This window comes from Gopherus evgoodei, chromosome 2, assembly GCF_007399415.2.
Source record: "Gopherus evgoodei ecotype Sinaloan lineage chromosome 2, rGopEvg1_v1.p, whole genome shotgun sequence".
NCBI lineage: Eukaryota > Metazoa > Chordata > Testudines > Testudinidae > Gopherus > Gopherus evgoodei.
In genome coordinates, this window is record NC_044323.1 from 92753956 (window position 1) to 92777724 (window position 23769).

General features: G+C 37.5%; 2 protein-coding genes across 2 annotated transcripts in view; one reads left to right on the forward strand and one right to left on the reverse strand.

Annotated features, from left to right (window-relative positions):
* Positions 1 to 4510, forward strand: part of STARD3NL (STARD3 N-terminal like) — a 47937-nt gene extending 43427 nt beyond the window's left edge. The window contains exons 8-9 of the mRNA XM_030551373.1: positions 2791 to 2862; positions 4045 to 4510. Of these exons, the coding sequence (XP_030407233.1) occupies positions 2791 to 2843 (53 nt within the window). The 3' untranslated portion in view covers positions 2844 to 2862; positions 4045 to 4510. The remainder of the gene's footprint in view (positions 1 to 2790; positions 2863 to 4044) is intronic.
* Positions 4511 to 8137: 3627 nt separating this feature from the next.
* On the reverse strand, positions 8138 to 21902 carry LOC115644969 (T-cell receptor gamma chain C region C7.5). Its single transcript, XM_030549393.1, has 5 exons — positions 21833 to 21902; positions 19263 to 19337; positions 11242 to 11547; positions 9653 to 9706; positions 8138 to 8819 (listed from the first exon to the last, which is right to left on the reverse strand). Exons 1-5 carry the CDS (start codon positions 21900 to 21902, stop codon positions 8686 to 8688), a joined length of 639 nt encoding a protein of 212 aa, XP_030405253.1. The 3' UTR covers positions 8138 to 8685.
* Between the last annotated feature and the right edge of the window lie 1867 nt (positions 21903 to 23769).

A 23769-nucleotide genomic window follows, 5' to 3' on the forward strand; every position in this document is an offset into this window, starting at 1 on the left:
AGTTCCTTTAATATTCTTGGATGAAGATTATCTGGGCCCTCCGATTTTGTCCCATTAAGATGTTCAAGTTTGGCTTCTACCTCAGATATGGTAATATCTACCTCCATATCCTCATTCCCATTTGTCATCCTTCCATTATCCCTAAGATCCTCATTAGCCTTATTAAAGACTGAGGCAAAGTATTTATTTGGATATTGGGCCATGCCTAGGTTATCCTTAACCTCCATTCCATCCTCAGTGTTTAGCAGTCCCACTTCTTTCTTTGTTTTCTTCTTATTTATATGGCTATAGAACCTTTTACTATTGGTTTTAATTCCCTTTGCAAGGTCCAACTCTACCTTTTAGCCTTTCTCACTTTATCCCTATATGTTCTGACCTCACTAAGGTAGCTTTCCTTGCTAATCCCACCCATCTTCCACTCCTTGTAGGCTTTCTGCTTTTCCTTAATCACCTCTCTAAGATGCTTGCTCATCCAGCTTGGTCTACAACTCCTTCCTATGGTTTTTTCCCCCTTTCTTGGGATGCAGGCTTCCGATAGTTTCTGCAGCTTCAACTTAAAGTAATTCCAGGCCTCTTCCGCATTTAGATCCACAAGTTCTTCAGTCCAATCCACTTCCCTAACTAATTTCTTTAATTTTATAAAGTTAGCCCTTTTGAAATAAAAAAACCCTAGTCCCAGATCTATTTTTGTTTATCCTTCCATCTAGTTTGAACTGAATTAGCTCGTGATCGCTGGAACCAAGGTTGTCCCCTACAACCATTTCTTCTATGAGGTCCTCATTACTCACCAAAACCAAATCTAAAATGGCATCCCCTCTTGTTGGTTCTTCAACTACTTGGTGAAGAAATCCATCAGCTATCACATCCAGAAAAATCTGAGCCCTATTATTCTTACTAGCACTTGTTCTCCAGTCTATGTCTGGGAAGTTAGTCTCCCATGATAACACAATTCCCATTAGTGTTTACTTCATTAAAAACATTAAAGGGGTGTCTATCCGTATCCAAATCAGATCCCAGCGGTCTGTAGCACACTCCAAGCACTATCTCAGGGGAGGCTCTAGTAGCTTTCTTTCCCAGTGTGACTTTTGCCCAGACAGACTCCATCTTATCCATTCCATCACTTCTTATTTCTTTACAGTTAACCTCTTCATTGATATACAATGCTACTCCACCACGTTTGCCTTTATTTCTGTCTTTCCTAAACAGCACATAGCCTTCAATACCTGTACTCCAGCCGTGACTACTATTCCACCATGTTTCTGTTATCCCTATAATATCTGGTTTCACTTCCTGCACCAGTAGCTCTAGTTCCTCCGTTTTGTTACCTAGGCTCCTTGCATTAGTGTACAGACATCTTAATTTTTGCCGTTTGGCTTCACTGACATTCTTTACCCGGTTAGGCACAGACATTCTACCACCCGCATCACCTGTTAGACTGGTGTCTACACTACCCTTCCTCCTTATGTCAATTCTTCTGTCCACAGCTGTATCCCCTCTTACTTTGTTTTCTTCCCTCTCAAGGTTAAATTCCGGCGTGGAGATCACCTGGACATCTCCCAACCATCTCCCCCAAATTCCTAGTTTAAAGCTCTATTAATCAGTTGGGTGAGCCTCCATCCTAGAAGTCTATTTCCCTCCTTACTCAGGTGAAGTCCATCCCGAGAGAACAGACTTCTGTCTATAAATGCTTCCCAGTGGCCGTACATCCCAAAGCCCTCTTTATAGCACCACTGCCTGAGCCATCTGTTGATAGCCATAATCTTGTCACACCTTTGTTGCCCTTCTCTAAGAACTGGCAGAATCCCACTGAAGATCACCTGAGCCTCGATTTCCTTAAGCGTCTTCCCCAGTCTGACATAGTCTCCCTTGATACGTTCCAGCGAGAACCTAGCCGTATCATTCGTTCCCACATGAAGGACAATCAACGGATTCTTTCCCGCTCCCGTTAGGATCCTTTTCAGCCTCAGGTCCACATCCCGTATCTTAGCACCCGGCAGACAGCACACCCTTCTGTTCTCTGGATCAGCTCTAGTTACAGGCCTTTCTGTTCTTCTCAGTAAGGAGTCCCCAATCACGTAGACCTGCCTTTTCCTGGTGACAGTGTGATTCTCCGGTCTATCCCCTGCACCCACTGGCTGCAAGTCCTCTCGATTCCTATTCACCCTTGCAATCCTCCTGGGGCTCATATTTGGTGTTGCCTCCATTGACTCCTCTCCTCTTGCTGTAGGGCTAGCAGCTCTTCTCTTTTTCCTTGCCATCTCTCCTTCAGCGACCACCTGCTGTGCCCCTTCTTCATTTTCCAACTCTGAAAACCTGTTCCTGAGTTCTATTTCTCCTTCACTGACCCGTCTTTTCCTCTGCCTGGTTCTCTTAGTCACATGCTTCCACCATCCACTTTCCTCACCCAGCAGTCTCTCCTCAGAATTCTTTGGTCCTGCTTCCATCTGCAAGTCTGAGCTTATCCCTTCAGCCTCCTCATGTCCTTGCTCCATCATCTGCTCGAACCCCCTTCTAAACTCGACCAGAGTTTCCACCAGCCCTTAGTGTAGACCAGCCCTTAGTGTCTGAGTCTCTACTGCATAAGCTAAAAGCCATATGGCTATTAGCTCAGGCTGTAGAGCAGACTCATTAATCTCTAAGTGGTATCAGTGCTACTAGATGGGACAGAGCACCACATCAGGTGAGTGGGTTACATTAGGAAAACCTTATCTTCACAATTTGAACAGATTTTTTAATGAGGACTCTGAGTTTCTCTTACCAAACTAATAATTTTACTCTTTTCCTGTTTAGGATCTGATGAAGAGTCTGAAGAAAAACAGGATAGTGAAAAACCAATTGTATAGCAACTATGAGAGATAACAGGCAAGTCCTTTTTTAGGGAAAATGTCTCTTGCATAAAAAGTTAATGTTTCTTTTTAATTTCCTTCCATTTAATCACCTAGGAATTAGCCACAATCCAAATGGTTAACACCATTGGAACTGTTTCTAATGTCTGACCTAGCTATTATGGAACACAGGCAAATATATCTGACTGCTGAAAGGGTGAATTAGGACCCACCTACAATGAGGTCTGACTATCCCAGTTTTTCTCTTCGTGGAGACAGCAACAGATGAGGGCAAGGCACACTAGGTACTCTGGTTGGGTCTGAGATGAGCTATCATGGAGCACATGAAAGGAAGTGGGCTAGCAACATGCATGTATCTGACATTCCTCCTGTTTCTCGCTTTAGAGGATGGGGAAGGACAAGAAGTTGGAGGATTTTGTGTGGAAGAGAGAAAGGAGCAGAAGTTATTTGAGTTCTTTCTCTTCGGTCTGGTATTCAATTAAAAGTTAGGTCAATGTAGTTGCTGTGAAAAAATCCACACACTAAAGTGCTGTAGCGGTGGCACCTATGCTGCCTTCCCCACATTGTAGACACAGCTAGGTCAATAAAAGAATACTGCTGTCCCCTGGGGAGGTCAGGTTCCTTCAGCCAGGGGAAAAACCCTTTCCATTGCTGTAGTATCTATGCTGTGGTGCTACAGTGGTATAGCTGTGATGCTGTATCTGTAGTGTACACATGACAAGTGTAAAACATTGGGGGATCTGCATGTTAAAGTGCTTTAAACAACAGAAAGAAGAGGGACAGGAGAATATATCAGAGTCAGGAAAGGGCTTGGCTACTTGGTGTATATCTTATGTTTTATATGTTACCCTCTCTTAATACTTAGTACAAAATATTTTCTTACATATCAATTTTATTAACTATTGAAGAAACAGAATTCTTTCTATATTATTTCACAGTAGTCTTTCCCTCAAATGTGCTCACTGTACTAAAACTGATATTGTTTCTATTTGGTGGGGAATTAATCCTCTTAAGAGGATTAAGTTCCTACCTGTCTCTTTTTTTCATAGCTCATTTCTGATTTTTATATGAATAGGAGTGGGATATTGTTCTCTCTCTTTGAGCCTCTCTCTATCTTAATGCATCTCTGTCTATCTTAATGTTCATTGTCTTGAATCAAACTCTATTTATTCATCTTGACTTGTTTTATCTCTTACAGAGTGAAAATCTGAATCAAAGGCCATTAGGGAATTGCTTATATTGAAACTGTAACGACAATGTCTGCAGTTGACTTTTTGGCGGAACTGCTAACAAAAGAATTTATTTATTAGAGAGCAAAGAGGAGTGATTCCCGTGTACTGTAATACCTCACAAACTTGTTCTGTTCACATATATATATTAGACTGCCTCATGGCTGTTATGAAAAATTACTCACATTGTATTCAGTGATTCTTGAAGTTGATCTTCTAACAGCTAGGTAGCTACTAGAAAGTGTTGTGCTTGTGTAACTAATCAGTAGACCTGGTAATATACTGAAGTAACACTTCTGTATGATGGAAGTATATTTAATGATTGTTTGAATTCACTAGATAAAATTATTTTACTTTAAATATTTGTCCTGTTAATTTTTACATTTTCTTTTTTTTAAACTCCATGCATTTTTTTTTAAATGGACTTATGCACTCTTTGTAAAATAAAGAAAAATGTTAATAAAAACAACATGACATATTGTGACATGTTTGTCGTCCGTCCCTTCACATAGTATGAAGATCTGCCTTTCCAACCTCCTTGTCTCTCACTGGGAAACAAAGGGTCTATATTGACTTTCATTTTTGTATAGATTTTATGGGACATACATGTAACGTTAATTTATTGCTGCCTATTATGACTGACTAGTGTGGTGGAGTATAATTTATAAAGATAGCCTATGCGACAGTAGAATCCTGTTTATTCAAGCAGGAGGTAAATGTGGAATTTATTCTAATAAATGTTTTGGGCAGAGTTTCAGTGCAAATAGTAAACAACTCTGTTTTGGTGAAGAGTTTCAGGAAATGAGCTTCTGCAATAATTATGTGGATTGTGGGAGGGTTGAAACTGTAATCTACTTTAAAATGAAATTAAGGCCTAGCATATGAAAAGTACTCACACACAGAAAATCTGTTCAGCTTTTATTGATAGTCTCCTTTTAAAATAGCATTAGCCAGAGAAAACAGGAAACTTTAAACCTACTGGTGTGATTTTTGGGAGTCTCAGTTTTTGGGCACTCAACTTGGGACACCTCAAAGGGGCCCTGATTTTCAGAAAGTGCTGAGCACCTGCACTTAAGGGGTCACAAATTGGCTACCCCCAAATTACTAGTTACTTCAAAATCTTGTGCTATTTATTTGTTAATTTTAACACCCAGGTGCATAACAACCATCCTCCTATGCCTTGTGTGAGTGTCCATGCGTTAATTCAGGGTTTAATGAGTAGCAGGTGACCTGTGATATGATAGCAGTAGTTTCAAAACCTAGCCACACTTTACCAAGTAGAAAAACAAAGTGAAATAGTAGTGTTTTTCACAGCTCTATAATAGCCATTTGCAGATCAGATTTCATCCAGAGGTAGAATCATAGAATATCAGGGTTGGAAGGGACCTCAGTCAGTCATCTAGTGTAACCCCCTGGTCAAAGCAGGACCAACCCCCAGACAGATTTTTACCCCAGTTCCCTAAATGGCCCCCTCTAGGATTGAACTCACAACCTTGGGTTTAGCAAGCCAATGCAAAAACCACCGAGCTATATCTCCCTTAGTGTATGAAACACTTACTTGAGGGGTGAAATAATCCATGAGTAGTTGCCATAACATGTATCAGGCTTTTTTACATTATTCAGGCTTTCTCTGTAAGAATCTTACTTGTGCTCTACTGGAGGAAGTGACTGTATGGTGTTTATCTCTAGAAGTACCACATGCTTCCTTCAGACTGACACTCCTTTGTCTTTTTTCTAGCATTTTTGTCAATAATTGCTGTTCTATAATCAATGTACAGTGGGTGGAATTTGTACATTATTCATAATTCTTAGTAACTGTTGCCCTAATTGAATGTGGATTGTCATTCTGGCACTGTGACCTATGAAATCATAATAGGTAGAAAATACGTATTCAACCATGTGTGTGGATACAGTATGATAGGATGCTTGCCTTCACAGTTGAGAAGATGGTTAACTCTTGAATGCTATTAAATTCACTAGACAAAATCTAACTTCATGGTAGGAAGGAGGAACATCAGTGCATGTAGCTTTCCTGCAGTCCTCCTAGTCTTGCAATGGTAGCCTGTGTGTATTAATGTGCTTCGAACACACTGTAGAGTAAACTGCACTATTTCTACAAATATCATAGTAGTAGACTATGAAGTGTAACTGTACTCTCTACATGCAACTCACGCATGTCTTTGTATTACATTGTATTTCCATTAGCTGTGGCTTGTAAATACGTATGTGGTGGGGCCCAGGACTGGCTGTGGTTTAACTGTCCTCATGCTATCACACACACCAATCACAAGCTACCTTTTCTGCAACAGCAGTGACTAGCTTAGTTTATAGAATTTTCCACTAAATAACCACATCTTCCAGCAAACAAAATAACTCAAGCCTCAAAAATAATACTCAAAACAACCCCCGGCTCCCATGTTCAGCATGTAAAAGTGCAGCCGGAGGTCACCTTAGGTGCTCATGAGCCATTGCAGCTGTGAAATTTGATACCACACACTTGATAAACCTCAGTAATTGCTACATAGTGACTTCACTTAGGGCTGGGGGTGAGCAAAGGCCTTTCCACAAGAAGCTTTAAAACATAAAAACCTGTTCTGCTCGTGGCTATGCACACAGCTCCCATAAAAACAAATGGAGGGGGCAGAATCGGCACTACAAATCTAATTACTGCAATCTAATTCATTTTTAAAAGTTTCCCCTCTTGCTATCACGGTCAGGGTGTTGTGCAAACAAAATGAAATCATAGTACAAAATAAGTCTCAATGGGAAGTGGTAGGTGCTTTAATACAACATCAGACAAATATTTTTCTTTCAAACTCAGACCTGAGTCTCAGCTGCAGAGTTATGATAATTTACATCAGCTGAGGATCTGGCCTGATCAGAACAAGCTTGGCTTATTAAGGTTAGTGGATTGTGCTGTGTTTTCTTGTGTTCTGGACTGCAATAGCAGGAACAGAGGTGTGTTTTGTTTTTCTCCAAAATATAAATGTGCACTATAATCCATTGTAATTGTATATAAAGTATTTGGTCCAAAGAGAGTTTTGTAGGTATTTATTTTCACTGAAACAGACCAAACTAGCCAATTTAGATACCAGTATGTTTGAAAAGTTTCAAGGCTAAGACATTACTGAATAAGAGCCAGACTCTCCACCCTGATGTTGAACAGTACATAGTATCCTGATCTATGACTAACCCTGTTGATTTCATTGGGCAAATTTCTCAAAAATGAGTGGGAATGGCAGAATTTGGTACAAACTACTTTGTTTTTCTGCAAATGTCATCCTTTGAAAACAGAATTATTTTATTTACAATATGTGTTTCCCACTTCCTGTTCCACAGGAAACTTTTGTATTAAATTGTTTTGTTGGTTAAGTAATGGAAAACACATCCTATATATGATTCAGGAAATAACACAATTGTTTGTTTTAAAGAATTTTAACCTCTTGAGAAGTAAATATAAGTATGCAGAACCCATCTAATCTTTATACAGGATGTGGGAATACTAAGAACATAACTGCACAAGCTATTAAAGTAAAAGATATACTGGTAATTGTGTATATGTAAAATACAGCTAACATGATTTTTCCTATATGGATACTGCAAGCATTCAGGTCCCAATGTGCTTATACTTATGCCAATAATTTGCCCAGACTTGGACAACATTTTTAGAAAGATTAATATTAATTATTTTATCAAAATAAGGACTTGCAGAGTTTGGAGACGAGTTCAGATTGATACCTGAGAACTCTTGCCTTTATTGGTTTAAAATGAACTCTTTGAGCTTACAGTATGTATTAAAGAGAGTATTTCACTTTTTGAAATTCTTTAGGCATATACTGAAGAGGGTATATCCAGTTAAGATTGTATTTCATTCAGTATAACTTGTACATTGTTAAAAAAAATAATATGGAAGTTTGCCATGTATGAAGGAAGAGTAGGTATTTAGCTTTACCATTCTCTTTCAGACTTGTGTATGTCTGCCTTGAAAAATCTTTTTAAAAAGTGTTTAGATTTCCTTTAAATAAATAAACTGGACTGAATATTTTGTAATGCTGAATTTTATTTAAAATACATTAATCCTTCAATTTTTTAAAAACAATTACTCATATTTCAAAGCCTGTTTTTGTTTTATAAAGGAAATAAACGAAATTAATAGAAATGGAATGACAAATCATTTTAAATTACAGATTAGGACTCCATGCCTGCTAATGATTACAGCAGTGAGTTTTTTTCCATTGACTTCCCTGAATGCGGTCGGCCTATCCACCTCCAAAAAGTTGTTCGTGTGCACAAGTGTTTTTGCAGGATAAGAGCCTAAGAGATTGATCCTGCACTGCTTTGTGATGCAAAATTCCCATTGAAATCAAAGAGCCCTTTAAGTTCCACAGTTACAACATTAAAATAATAAAATAGAAAAAATGAACACATCTAAAACTGTTCGCTCTGAAGCCGAAGAAGCCACCTGTGCTAACTAGAGAATAAACTTAACAAAATCAAATTGAAATGCATGTCTTGATATTTAGAGCAAAGTGTTTCATATGAACCGGCTTATGGCAAAGCAAAGTACATTTCAGACAAAAATGCTGAGTTTGGAAGGTGCAAGGAGAAGTTTAAGGTTTCTTTCCCTGGCGCTTGATTGGACTTTGCATCCTGTACATGAAGAAGAGTACGATGACGTAGTACATGGTGCTTTTCAGAAGAAGGGCAATGTATATTACATATGCTGTCCTGTGCATGAAACTCACTGTAATAGCAACACAAAATTTAAAAAAAATAAATCAGTTAATGGTGCATATTTTACAGGCTCAAAGAAAAATAAGTATAAAACCATGTGTCTGATAGTGGAAGATCTATATGGTATTCAGTTGCAGTAACTATACTGGCTAATCAGACTATGCATAAATGAGTGTGTCTGCTAATCAGGTCTACATTCTGAATATACCTGCCCATCCAGCAGAGCTGATAGAAAAGAGGCACTCTGAGTGCTGGTATTGCTACTATCTGCTAAGGAGTAAGCACGTTGCTCGTGCTTCTGGCATTGACAGTTTATAATAGGATGTTGCCATGATTTTAGGCTAAAATTTTCAGACCTGGATGCCTAAGTTTCTTCTAAGTCCATATTCAAGCTGCTAAATAAAAGTGGTTTGATTTTAAGACTTCCTAATCACCCACAAATTACACTGAAATAAGTTGGGTCATCAAGCATTCAGCACCTTTACTCACCATTTGAAAATTTTGGCCTTGGATGCTTTTTATAATTTAACATGTTTAAGTATTAGATTAAAGAACAGTTGCATGTGTAGGCTAAAGAACAATGACACACATGGCATGTTAACAGAGCATAACAAATACCACCAAAGCATGTATTTCAGCAGAACCTCTGCAGTGTTTAACCTGAGCTACCCATGGGCATTAGGTACTGGACAGACTGCAAATGTTAACTTACAGCAGTGTTCCACATCTAGAATAATTGTGTGGACTATTTACAAAGAATATTTTCATTCTTGTCTTAACCATATGAAATAGTGCTTAATTCTTAACTATATTGTAGAGAAAATGAGAATTGGACACAATTACCTGTGAAAAGTCTGTTGGTACAGTCTGCTGTGGTTTGAGGCACTATGGTGGTGTCTGAAAGGATAGAAGCATAACATGTAAAGAGAGATTTAATTTTCAAATGGGATTCTTGTTGAAAATTAACACACCACTTTCTTGACAGAAGCTTAAAGGGAAAAAAGTGGTAGAAGTATTATAACTACAGTGATTCAAATTTGGAAAGTTAATATTTAAAAAAAATAAGTACCTAGATTCCATCCAGAGTAAATGCTCAGTAGCGTATAATTTATGTGCAAACCCAAGTAGAGAGAAAACTGGGAAAAATGCATATGCTCCTGCAAGTGAGAACTTGTATGCCTTATATCGAGATTTAGGTACTGATGTTGCAATCGGATCAGTCAGTGCAGACCTCTGACCTGTTAGAAGCTCAACTGAAGTCTTTGCATTTACATGGATGCTGGGATCTAGACTAGCAGATCTGATTGCAGGGTCTGGATGTTGGCCCTTCTGCGTATGCAAGTTTCTGTTCATGTAACGCCAGATGCATTTTGTCCCACCAAATTACTCAGTTGTGTTTTCCCCTTTGCAGTGTATATGTATAGTCTGCAGATAAAAACCTGGCTGCCTTGTTTTGTCTCTAGTCAGAGGGAGCCTGAGATTGTTAGCATTCAGAGTAATGTTATTTAATAGCTGTACAAGAGACAGAAGAAAATAATCCTGATGAGGATACAGCCCAAGGCCCATATCTTAGACCTTTTGGATGTGCAAAAGGGGGATAGTCAATAAGGCTATTTTTCTATTGTATTTGAAATAGATAAATTCTCTTATTAATTGTCTCCATGCTGACTGAGACCTGGGGGTAAGATACATACTGCAAATCAATAAATAACCTTAAAATATACTTTTATCAGAGGGCACTTTGAGAACTGAAATGTAAGGATTATGGACCAGATTCTGAGCTAGTGTCCATTGGCCTGGCTCTATTAACTTGACTAGAGCTATGCAAGCTTACACCATCTGAGAATCTAGCTATGTGAATAGAAGTTGGGGAAAATACATGTTCAATCAAAAGAACGGAGAAAGGTTTTGTTCTTAAAGATCTACACCTGATCTCAAATAAGAATCAAACAGAAAATATGGTATTTCTTTTAATTTATTTTCTCTTTCTCTTGCATTATCTTTTTGATTTTGGCTTGTGTAATTCTTCTGGTCTGTTTTAGTAAGCCAGATGCTGTGTGTGTTGTTAGTTATTGTTGCAATATATAGCACTTGTTCAAAACCAAACAATGTAGACTAGGTCCATGGCTGGGTAAATCTACAGAGCTCCATTGACTTCAGTGGAGTTATGCTGTTTTACACTAGCTGAGGATCTCAGCCAACATTTTCTTTCATTCTAGAAAGATTTTAAACTGGGGCAGAGAAGCCAAAACTGAGCTTTTGATGGAGAAGCAAGTTTCAGTGATAGCCAACTTATGGAGAGATGGAAACTAATATTGGCCTGGAGAGTGCACACCCTTTTAGGAACAGAAGTACATTTTATTGTTTTATTGTAAAGAAACAGGGAACTCTCTCAATATGTATAGAACTAGTTCTAATAATATAGTATATACCTTGAGATTTGGTAAGGACAAAACCTGCTTCTTTTTCATGTTGATAGTTGCAGCGATAATTCTTGTTGCTAGGTTTATTTAGGGTCAGCCAGCTGCTCATTGAGTATGATTGTCGATTGTCATCGGGGGGCCAAATTTCCCCAAGCACTGCATTTTTCTCTTCATTCTTCTTGTCGTCTTCCCAAGTCACTTTAATAATATTTGGGTAAAAATCCTCAATGAGGCATATGTGTGTTACTTGCCCATCTTTTTCAGTAATGGAAGGCAGGACCTGGATCTTGTTGGAATTGAGTTTTGCTTCTGTATCTGGATTCATTTTAAAGAGGGAAATGAATTTGTTAGAAATTAAGTACATTCAGAATTGCAGTATACATGGTATGCTGTGCTTTTGAAACAATAAAGAATTCAAAGATTTGAAAGTGGAAGAGAGAGGCAATCTCATTTATTTCAAATTGCACTCCCGCACACAATCTTAACTCTGAGTTGAGCATGAGAACGATATCCTGTTGCCAAACGTATTTTAACTATTTAAGTCTATAATATATTGTTACTGCCTATTAAATTCTGAAGATGGGAGTAAATTGACCACTTATGAGTTACAGTTTTAGGGCTTTGGAATTGCAGAAATTTACAAACTCAAAATATATTAAACACTTTTTGAATGAATGCTGAGTACAGATTTATGTTCTGATTCATTTCAAAACATTTGTGACTTTGAAAATCTCCCCTTTACTTATCCAAAATGTGTATATAAAAGACACTGTGATAGTGAGAGGAAGGGGGAACATCTACACTGAAATAAAAGACCCGCGGCACAACCACGACTGGCCCAAGTCTCCTGATTCTGACTTGCATGGCTGGGGTGACACAGCTAAAAATTGCAGTGTGGATGTTTAGGCTTGAGCTGGAGCGAAAGCTCTGAAACCCAATGACGGAGGTGGTCTAAGAGCCCAGGCTCCAGCCAGAGCCTGAATAACTACACTGCAGTTTTTAGCACCAAAGCCTGAGCCCCACGAGCCCAAGTCAATTGACCCAGTCTTGGAGACTTGGTGACATAGGATTTTTATTACAGTGTAGATGTACCTGAAGGGAAGGGTATTAAAGATTTCACAAATGTTTTAATAAGGCCTCTCTTTAAAAATCACTAGACTATTTTATCAGGAGATGAATTTGCCCTGGACTAACTGTATATATTATTTGAGAACCTTGGTTTGCACCTTTAGAAAAAGAATTAGAAAAGTAATCTTTAAGCCTTTTCCACACTAAGAAATTTAACCTTTGTAAAAACATTTTTTATCAATTATTCATCTTAAAATGATATAAGAACATACAAGATATGTTCTATTGCAGACCCAGATGATACAACTTTGGGGGAACTGTTGCTGAATGCCATTTTGGGAAATTACAGTAAATACATTAACATGTGTCCCTCAATGACAAATATCAATTACGAAATTAGCAAGGATGATACATCCTGAAATGACATTGTTCATGTATTTGGCAAATGTAATGGAGTGTTATGCATAATGCTCAACGCTTCTGAAAATCAAGTCATTTAAGTATTTAGGAGCCTAAATTTAGTCATCCACTTTTGAAAATCTTGATTATGAAGCATTACTAATAATGGAGCTCTCAACAGAACTTAGCTATCAAATCTTTGCTGAGGAATAGAGGGAATGTTGCTGCTTGTGTCCAAATCCTGAAGTGAATTAGCAAAGTGCCAATTAGTGAATTTCTGCTCTATCTCCTAAATTATTTTAAAATAATTCTGCCACAGGATTAATGTTGTCACTGTAGAAATACAGCTTAAAAATTGCAAAAAAAAATCAATTTTTTGTCATGTAGTAAAGTTTTTAAAAATCACGGCTTGCTATAGGATTGGATAAAACACAACCAAAAATATTTTTTATTAAAAGTTTGAACTAGAAAGGATGAAAATTTTATTTCATCCCTGAGTTTGTGTAAGTGCATGAAATAATGCTGAAACAGGCAAGAAAAGACTTCCCTACTAAAATCATTATCTGTTTGCTCGTTTCATATGGCTGACAGTAAATGATAGATTTTTTTAAACAGCATATTGATTTTACTAATTATCGCAAGAAGTGAGCAGGTTCAAAACACTTTTACTGCTGCTAATTTCTGTCTCCTGTTTGTCACTGTGGGATACAGCCAAGAGAATAAGGTTGCCAACCCAGCTAACTGCCAAAGAAGTATTGTCTACAAAATGACTCAGCGTTCTCATGTTATAAATTTGCATCGCAAAGAAGAAATGGAAGGTTGTTGATATTTCAGTAGTGTCGAAGGGCACCATGTTTTCTGTGTGTTCTCTATTTGTTCCAACACTTAATTGCAGGTGAAAAATGAGAGGCCATTTAACAAAATAGTTGGCCTATACTCTACAAAACATTTAGTTGGAATTTTTAAAGGCAGTAAGAAGGGATTTAGGTGCCCAGATCCCTTTCAAATTCAGGCTCCTTTGATAATGTCAACCATTGTCTTTAGTCAACTGAGACACAAATAGATTAATACTAAGGCCCTGCTCCTGCAAAGCCTTACACGTGCTTAATTTTATGCATTGTGAGTAGTCCCACTGATGTCAAAGCTTGTGAAGGTTCTACTAAAATGGTTTCAGCTTATTTTTGTGCTGTCTGGCTATTATGAAACAATTTGGAACTGAACCAGACTATAACCCTGTAATTAGGGTTGTGTCAAAAAGTATTTAAAATTTCTTGAAATTAGAAGCAAATTAAGATAGTTGAGATGTAAGACTACCTAACCAAGAAAAATCTCTTCATTAAAGAACTTTCCCTCATTTTGGAAATTGTCACCAAAAAGGGAATTGATTTTTCTGTTCTTTCCAATTTAGATCCTCAGGCTCCAGCACAATTAGTTCAACCTTTGGGGCTCAATCCTACATTCCATATGCACCATAAGCACCCAGGAATACAGGATTGGGCTTGAACAGTAGGTTTACCAAATGATTTACTTGCTCAAGTCTTGTATGTATTCAAAAAACCTTTACATAGATTCCTGCCCAGTGATGTTGTGCTTTGCAAAATATAATGATTATTTCTGGTATTTCTCTTTAGATGTTTTTAGAAATTGGAGTCACATTTACATGTTGATACTTTTGCAACCGCACATAGTTTTTTGTATTTGCACATGGTAAGATGGGTGTCTATCCAATATAAAATCTGTATTTTGTACATATATAAGCAGTATGTGTGTTTGCATAAGCGGGCAAAATCTGTTTTAAATATCGACTCATTTTAGGTGAGATATAAAACCCCTTAAGGCCAATGGGATTTTTTCCTTTGGCTTCAAAGGCCTTTGGATAAGACACTTTAAGAAGATCAGACCCTTAATTTCCAAGTCAATTATAGTTTCCAGTGTGGAGCTACTCTTTGTTTTGATCCAACTTAACTTTCAAGACACCTCACTTGTCTAATTTATTTAAGTGGAATTTTTAACAAGGAAGGCGTGTTGTAAAAGAATATACGTGCTCTAAGTATCACATCTCTTTTTTAAGACGGCAATCGACTTTGGGCCCTTTGGTTTCACTCCCTGCTCGAAAGAAATTCCTATTACTTTCAATAGGAGGTTTTCCAAAGGGAGAATTGAAGAGTTAAGTTGTAATTGACTCACTGCTAACTATTTTTTTGTGTTGCAAACTGCATGGACATTTCAATGTATTTTTCAGGGCGAGCTTACATTGGTATTTTCAAATACTGTATATTAATATTGGATACTTTTAAATTTTGTTTAAAAGAAAATCATTAATTTCATTGACACAGAGGATCTGGTTGACATTTGAGACCTAATGTTGGACTCGTACTATTTTCTATTACCTAGTGGATTGATGGAAAAGGGTGTTTCAGTTAAATTCTGCTGGATGCTCGGTGTTTTTGTCCCGGTACTGGCAGAGTGGTCAAATTGGTGCATTTTTTTAAATCCCAATATGAATAAACATATAATTAGAAAAAAAATACTCATTTGATAGTACACTGTGACCTATCCCCTTTTCTCAAGATGTTTCATGATATCTTTCCACCCACTAACTTCTTACATCTCCTGACTTATACATACTTGTGATACGAGATGCTAAATCCTGGTCACCGCACTAAGCAGAGTAAAGGGGGTTTCTCTAGAAGAGCTACATGATGGACGGGAAGATGAAATCTTTCTCCCAACCTAGCTAGAGCATGATAGCCCAGGAGCTTTAGTAAAGGCCATGAAGTTGCCCACCCACTGAGCAGGCATTTTGGCCAGTTGATCTCTCTAGTCACAGACCCACTGGCCATTCCATGCCCTCACCACTCCCCTATCCCCAATCCTCACTGTTCTTTGGTGCACAGGGGTACCCTAGAATTGCCTCTTTGGCTTGCCCTCCCCCCACACTGGATGGAACTGTGGATGTTCTCCTGGTCCCGGGTATTGACCCCTACACGAGAGAACAACACAGCTTTGACTCAGGATGAGTAAAAAACCCCTCTATATCAATAATTGTCAATGTGAATTCTGTACATTAGCCTCACATTTAGATAGTAGTAAAGACATTCATTCTTCTACTGTAGACTGCATATCACGTTTTCATTGTCTGTTATCCTTTTTGAATAAATTGTGCTCAGCAGTCTCTAATTTTATATTATCACAAGTAATTTTTTCTCTGATACTATAGAACTTACTTGAAACAACGAGCTTTGTGCCAGAGCCGAAGACTTTGATATCATTGTTCTCACTGTGTTCATGTGCTTTGCAAAAACTCATGGGCCAGATCTTCTGCTGCTGGAAATGAAAGGCGCTTCATTGAGGATCTGGCCCACGTAGCTTCCATATGGCCCAATATACCTTCATATTTTTTGATGTGCAATTGTGAACAGAATCGCTTTAATATACTAGACTTGTGAATAAAATGGCTTTTCTTTACAAAATGGCAAATACTTGATTGTGTGTTCCATTGATATCCAAAACTCCAATAGATTGCATTGGATGTTTGGAGTACTTTAGGAGCAGACATGCAAAATAAGTCAAAAACTTCAAATGTGTTCTACATACCTAAGGCTTAGAATTTCCTCGGGCTGGGATCCCTCAGCATCACTTGAAATTTCTATTTTTCTTTTAAAGTGAATTTAGCGTTTGTGAAACGTGCCAAATTGACAGCACTAGAAACTACCTATATTGAAAATACTTCAGCATTCTACAAGAGTGGTCCAGTGCTTAATAATGCTATTTTAAATTGTGATGAGTGATTTTGGACTATTACTGGAGAATCTATTTTATTTAATGCTGATTTCTCACCTGGTCCTAACAGTGTATTTGAAATCTATTTGCAAAGGTCACCTTTAATGGATAAGATGGTAAATTATTCTTAATATCCCTTAAGTTCTTGGTATTTCTGTTACAAGTGTTATCAACAATGCCTATCATGATGAAGTTTTTTAAGGTGGACACCTGTTGTTTGAAGATTCTTTGCTCACAACTACATATCAGTTTCTGCCATAAATTTGGATTTGGTCTTTTAGGACCAATGGGGGGGTTGGATCAGATACTTATATATTTTTTTCTGTAAAGAGTTTGTTATATTCAGTCAGTAATGTCAAAAATCAGTACCTAGAACTGTTGAAAAGGCAGCAAACCAATTTAAACCAGCCGTAAACTACTTGAGAATCTTATCAACACAATAAATATCAGTAATAGTAGCTCCTTTGTACTTTATAACTAATGATCTACACTGATCACTCTGTTCTTAATGCACTTTGTTTTATAAAAACCCAAGTAACTTCCATCATATAATGTGGGAGAGACCCAAAGATCATATCTTTTAATTGCCAAATATTTTTCCATTTATTTCTTCTATGAAAGAATGTAAAGTTTTGGTGAATTATTTTTCTTATTTTAAACAAAAGGACTAAGTACTTCTGAAAGTTGTCAGATAGCATTGTAGACTGTATCCCTTTCGTCACAGGATAGATACAACACAGGGGAAGCATCTTCATACCATCTCACCGAACTATGTCATTTTTGTCCTGGAAGGACAACCTCTAGAGACGAGAAGAGACAGTTCAGTCTCCAATTCAATCTTTGGCTTCTGCACTGAGCCTGCCATTAGTACCAGTTTTTTTTCTAGAATATTGCATTCAGAAGAATCCATTTATTCCATTTTAATGTAAATTTCTTTAATGATGACTAGATGCACTTTAATGAATACAATAAGAGAAGCACCGTTATTCCTATGTCATGCTTGTTGACAGCACCAAGCTTGGTTCTGTTTCCAAATCTTTTTATTAATCTATTCTACTAAGCAAGAATTCTGTTAGGTCCTAACCCTGCTCTTACTTACACTGGAGTAAATCTGGAGTAACTCCATTTTAAATGGAGGGAAGTCAGTTTAAAAAGAGGAATGACAAGTGTGAGAGCAAAATCAGGACTGCTAACTATATATGACTTTAAAAGCAATTTCTGCTTGTTCACTATACTTGTGAATAATGTTGTCCCTGTTAAGTATGATTATACAACATGGGTAAAATCCTGGCCCAAAAGTCATTGCCATTGAGTTCTGTGGAGTCGGGATTTCACCTCATGGTCTTAGAATGGAAAAGCCCTGATTCCTATAATTCTGGAGTCAAATTCAGCCCTGGGCACAGACCGCCACAATTTCTTTTGATTTTACTTAGAATTGTGCCAGGGTCTGAATTTCTCCATGATCCTAGAGTTATTTGATATTTTTCTTTGAGAAGATATTTTGCTACTAAAACACTTTATTGTATCCTACAGGTTTAATAGACTAATAAATCAAGTGAACAATCTAAGGTCTTCATGCTGTAATAAATAACCTACACACATCACTGACATGGTTCTCCATTCCTTACACAGTCAAAAGTGCTGGTAAAGCTATGGGAGTTTTACCTGTCAAAAAATGCAGGATCTTATGTAGGTAAGAGGATTTAGAAAAACTGACCATTCTAAACTATAATGCAAACTAAATTGTATCTACACTTAATACCGTAGAATATTCACTTAAAGCAACATGCTGATCCTGATCTGATATTTTTAGAATTAATTATGATCGTGTATTTATTTTAATTAGCAGCATTACAACAATTTACCTTTAGTTCAGAGTTATAGGGGTACTAAGGTAAACTTAATTGTGAATTGAGCTTTAAAATAGCCAGACCATTCTAGCTGATTTATATAAATGTGCGGAGCATGATTCTGAAGAGTAAGGACCTCATTTTCCTTTGTTCTGTGTTTGTGCAGTCAGTTATACCAATGCAAACTGGGTGTAACTTTCAACTTAATCAGAAGAGTAGCATTTTCCATTGACTTTTCATGAGCGTAAGTGACTTTCAAGAGAAAGGCAAAGAAGACTCAGGTCCCAAGTATATTTTGTGAAACACTGTTAAGAATACTTGGAAATGCCAGTTTGCCTGCAATGCCAAGGTACTTCACACAAGATGACAATTTCTAGGGCCAAATTCTTTCACTTACACTGGTGTAAGTGCAGGAATTCAGCTATGAAGATACTGACTACTTCAGAGATTGCTTCTTTGCTTTTAATTGAGAAGCATGATGTTGTTACTTCTTTCAGAGTTGTTTAATTTTATGCATGTTTATGAATTTTAGTTAAAGAATTTGAGTAATATCAAAGCTAAGACAAATTTTTGCAACTGGACCAAGGACCAGTATGCTTATGATGGCACCCTAAAAAATGACTTTTAACAGCTGATCTTTAGAAATATGCATTACCTTGAAAATATTTACTTTGAATCTATCAGTAAAAATTGCAGGTTTGCTCTGAGATTGAAAAGTTGATGTATTTGGGATCAGACCGTACAAGGTGCTAACAACCCTGACCTGCACTGAAGTCTACAGGAATTGAGGGTGTTCAGCACCTCATATTTAGTGCTCAGTACTTCACAAGATCGAGCTTACAGTTGTTGACCTTACCTGTGATAAAAAGTTTTTCTATGATCACAATAAGCATCTTTATCTTTGCATTACTTAATTAGCATATATCTTACCTGTTACTATGAGCTTGGTACCAGAGCCAAATACTTTGATGTAGTAGCCACTAGAAGTATCACAGTGAGCAAATCCTTTACAAAATACTGTACAGATCTAGTATCTTTATATTGATAAACCAGTAGTTGTTGCTTTAAAAAAAAATCTGATTTGCTATTTAAATTGCTTTCTGGCCTTGTAATAAAATGGTAAATAAGGCGAGTACACGTAAAATAATGTGAAAACTGTGGAGGTGATTTTCAAAGGGGCAAAAGAAACTTAGAAATGGCTAAATTAGACGTGCCATTGAAAATCTGTCCCTAAATTAATCTGATTCAATATGGTTTAGATTAGTTGTTTCTAATAATTTGTGGAAAGGAACAAATTACTTTTTAAATTTGGGTCCACAGGCTGAGGTTATAAAATTAAGCCTGTATGCTGGCATCATTCCACAATGGTGTTTCTAATGATAACGATAGATTGCGGATACAATATAGCTCTTAAATTGGATATATACATGAGATGATTTTTGGCTAATTTCTGCCATTTGGTGTAATCAGAAATATTCTCCAACAGAAAACATTTGCTCTTCAGAAATATTTGTTTGTCTCAGGGACTAGGCACCCAGCAAGGATGATTTAGCAGTATGTGTAGGGAAGAATAAGTTTAATTAAAGACAGAGAATTCTCTCAATCCTATGAAATCCAGAAATGGCTAAAACCTTTTACCAATTGGATATCATCTTTAAAAAATAAAATTGAGAATCGTATTATTGGATCAATTATCATATTTTATTAAAAGGATTACTCTATTACATATACCTTGAGTTTATGTAAAAAAGAAGCACACCTCTTTATTCCCCATCACTATATGGAATCAACAAGATTGACTGACTGCATTTTCGCCGCCTTTTGGCCTTTAATGCCAAAATATGCTTAAATATGTTGAGGTATACAAATGGAAACATGTTTAAGTGCCTTCCTGAACTGGAGCTTTTTTAGGAAAGAAAGCACAATTGCATTAAGATATAACTACTAAGAATGTACCTTTTAATGTTACCTAGTGGCCAAATTCTTCAAGGGCTGATGATCCCCAACTCCTATTTAAATGTATGAGCATTAAAGAAGCTCAACAACTCCTATCATGGGGTGCTAAATAAACGGTATTGTACAAAACCCATAAGTTCTACATTTCATATTTATTGCTAACAATAACTGGTTCCACTTCTGAATATTTTTGCACAATCACCTCACAGTGTGACAATACTAAACAAGCTCTCCAAACAATTTATATTATTCTCATTGATTATACAAGTGTAACTGGTTTGCTCTGAATTACAGAGACCGCTATGGGTGAAAATCCTGCCCCCAGTGAAGTTAGTTGGAGTTTTGCCTTTGATTTCAGTCACCCAGTATATTTATTAATAACTTGATTTTGTCCTGGATAACAAGCATAGTAAATACAGAGAGTAAATGTATGCTTCGAAAACATCTTGAGAAACTTACTTGAAACCACCAAGTTGGTGCCCGAGCCAAAGTACTTTACTCCATACTCACATTATTGAAATCCTCTACAAAAACTAATGAATTATCAAGTTATGAATTCCATAAGAATAAAATTCTGAAGTTCATATTTTTAATACAAAGTTCACAATCTAAACTAGGCTTGCTACCGGCCACTTAATTGTGTGAGTATTAAACTGAGTTTATGCACTTCGTGAAATCCTGTGCCACCTTCTTCCAAAAATGTGTTTTGCTCCTTGACATACATCACTGCATGGCAAATTGACTGGGGTGATTTGCTGGTCACCACACAATTTCATTAATTTTAGTGGAAGAGCAGGGTTTAGTCCTGTGATCTCCAGAGTGCCTGGATGGGAAGGATGGTCTTGTGGTTAAAGCACCAGAATGAGACTCAGGAGATTTGCCTTTTTTCTGGCTCTTCCTCTCTGCCCTTTGTCAAATCACAATCTCTATGCTTCACTTTACATCTTAATGTATAGTTTAGAAAATGACATTTCCTAGACAATGTATTATAAATACTGTTACGTACTCAACATTAACTAGCATTTATAGTATTGATTGGATTGTTTCTGTAGCTTTAATCTGATAAAGAATATTATACACAAAAGGAAAAAGATACTTTCAGGAAAAACACTTACTGAGAACCTGAAGACTGTTGCACCTCAGGCAATTTTCCTTCATTACTCATCGTATACTGATACAGTCCTAATAATAAACTTTTTAATACTCTCATACCTGCTAAATTGAAACCTGTGCTGAGAATTTTACACTTGCTGGCTTTTGGACATAATTTTAAATGTAGAGCTCTCCATTTCCCTCCTTCCTGATTCTTAACACTTATTCAGTTAAGTATTCCAGCCTCTTACTCTTGTATTCACTTTACTCATTAGGATCATATACTGCCCTCAGTGAACCCATTGTTGTCTTTGGGAGTTCCATACACAGGTTAAGAGCAATACATGGATTATGTGCTAACTCCTTTTTAAATATTCATTTATTCAGTCAATTTTTTTTGTCCCTTGAATCTGTTTTTCTTTTGGTAAATAATCAAGAATAAAAATACTTACCAGAAACAACTAGTTTGGTTCCTGTGCCAAAGTACTTGATCCAGCTTGAAGTATCACATTGACTTTTCATTTTACAAGAAGCTGTGGTGCTTTACTTATACTGCTGTGTCCTTGCTCAAATAAGCAGGCACTCTAACCAGTAGCTGGGAAAATGCTTCTAATGGAGTATTCCTGGTTTCTTGCCTATTTGGAGAGTTTAATGAATTCACATTTTTGTGATCTCATAAAGCTGAAACACAAATTCTCTTTCCAGTGACTCTATTTGCACGTCCTTGCAGCTTTTCTGTTAATAAATCCTCACACCTTAAAATGGAAACTAGGTGATGACTTCTATTTGATTTTAATGTTGTAAATAGATTTTTGGATCAGGTGGATCTCAAACATTTTCACTGTGTGGTCCACATATTAAAAGAGAGATTCTCATGGACTACAACCCCTCTCCCATTCCCAATAGCACTGACCACCTCCTTCTTCTCCCATGGCAATCACATCACATCTCTGTAGCAATTGCTTACATGGAAAAATGATGCCTGGAAAGAATTCCATTCTTAGCTGTATTACTGAAGTTTAATAGATGGTAATGAAGAGGAAATGGCATTATGTGATCAGACAGCTCTCTAGTGACTAGCATAAAGAGCTCCATAGACTGCAGCTGGGAGCCTGTACCCTAGATACATATATTTCTGTATGTTGGGATTGTTGCAATTTTTGTGACCGATTTACTGGTATCTTTTTATATGGCTGCTGGGGAGGGGGGAAATATTTTCCTCTGCATACACAGACATTTTAAAACAGAACAGAGATAACATCTGAGAAAGCTCACCTCATCTCAGACAAAAGGTGTGGATGAGAATCTAGCAAGTGGACAGGGACTAACCAGAGTATTTGATCTCTCTCACAGACACAGACATACCCCACCCCCACCTCACTCACCTGCAGAATAATTCTGAGAACTGACAGGGGGTAAGAAAAATTGAAAACGAACTTACAGAGAGAGAGGTTCCTCCCAAATGTACAGGCGGTTGTGTCAAAGGGCTTGTCTACTACCCAAGAGTTTATTGGGAATATCTCCCAGCATTGCAATAGTTCTGATGAATCTTCACTGGTGAGCCATGGGAGAACTGGTGTAGTGAGGGCAGTAGCATTCACTGGCATGTTACCACCATGTCTTCTAGACCTGCTCTCAGCAGGTTTAAGTGACACTAGCACTGCTGCACTTGGTGTCCTTGGTGGGGCTGTACTGATGTTAGTGCGACAGCAGGAAGGTTCACAGAATACATCCATTGTTTGCCCTTCAACCTAGCAAATATACCAAGTCATAGTCATACATCATCTAACATGGTAATTGTAATATGATTTGGTCTTGCCAGTATGGAGAGAGCAAAACTGAATTTTAGCCATTGTCTAATCCTCATGCATAATAACTTGCACTGGTGTTGCACTTTTCATCTAAGAATTTCAATGTACACCTCTACCCCAATATAACGTGACCCGATATAACACGAATTCAGATATAACGCGGTAAAGTAGCTCTCTGGGGGTGGGGGGCTGCGCACTCCAGTAGATCAAAGCAAATTCGATATTACATGGTTTCACCTATAATGCGGTAAGATTTTTTTTGGCTCCCAAGGACAGCGTTATATCTGCATAGAGGTATACTTTCCATCCAAGAATGTCAATGTACTTAAATGCATTAAGCAACAATGTCTATGTGAGGCAGGTATTATTCACAGCAGGCAAACTGAAACCCAGAGAGGATATGTGACCTGGTCATGCAAGAAAGGGTGCGGAGGTGCAGGGGGCAGAGACTTGGGAGAAAGAGGAGGAGCAGGGGGTGGGGTCACTGTCCCGGTGCCAGTCACTCCCCACTTCCACACTGGTTCCAGCACCCCTTTGGGGGCTCCAAATTGGCCAGGACGTGAGCTCCTTGGGCATGG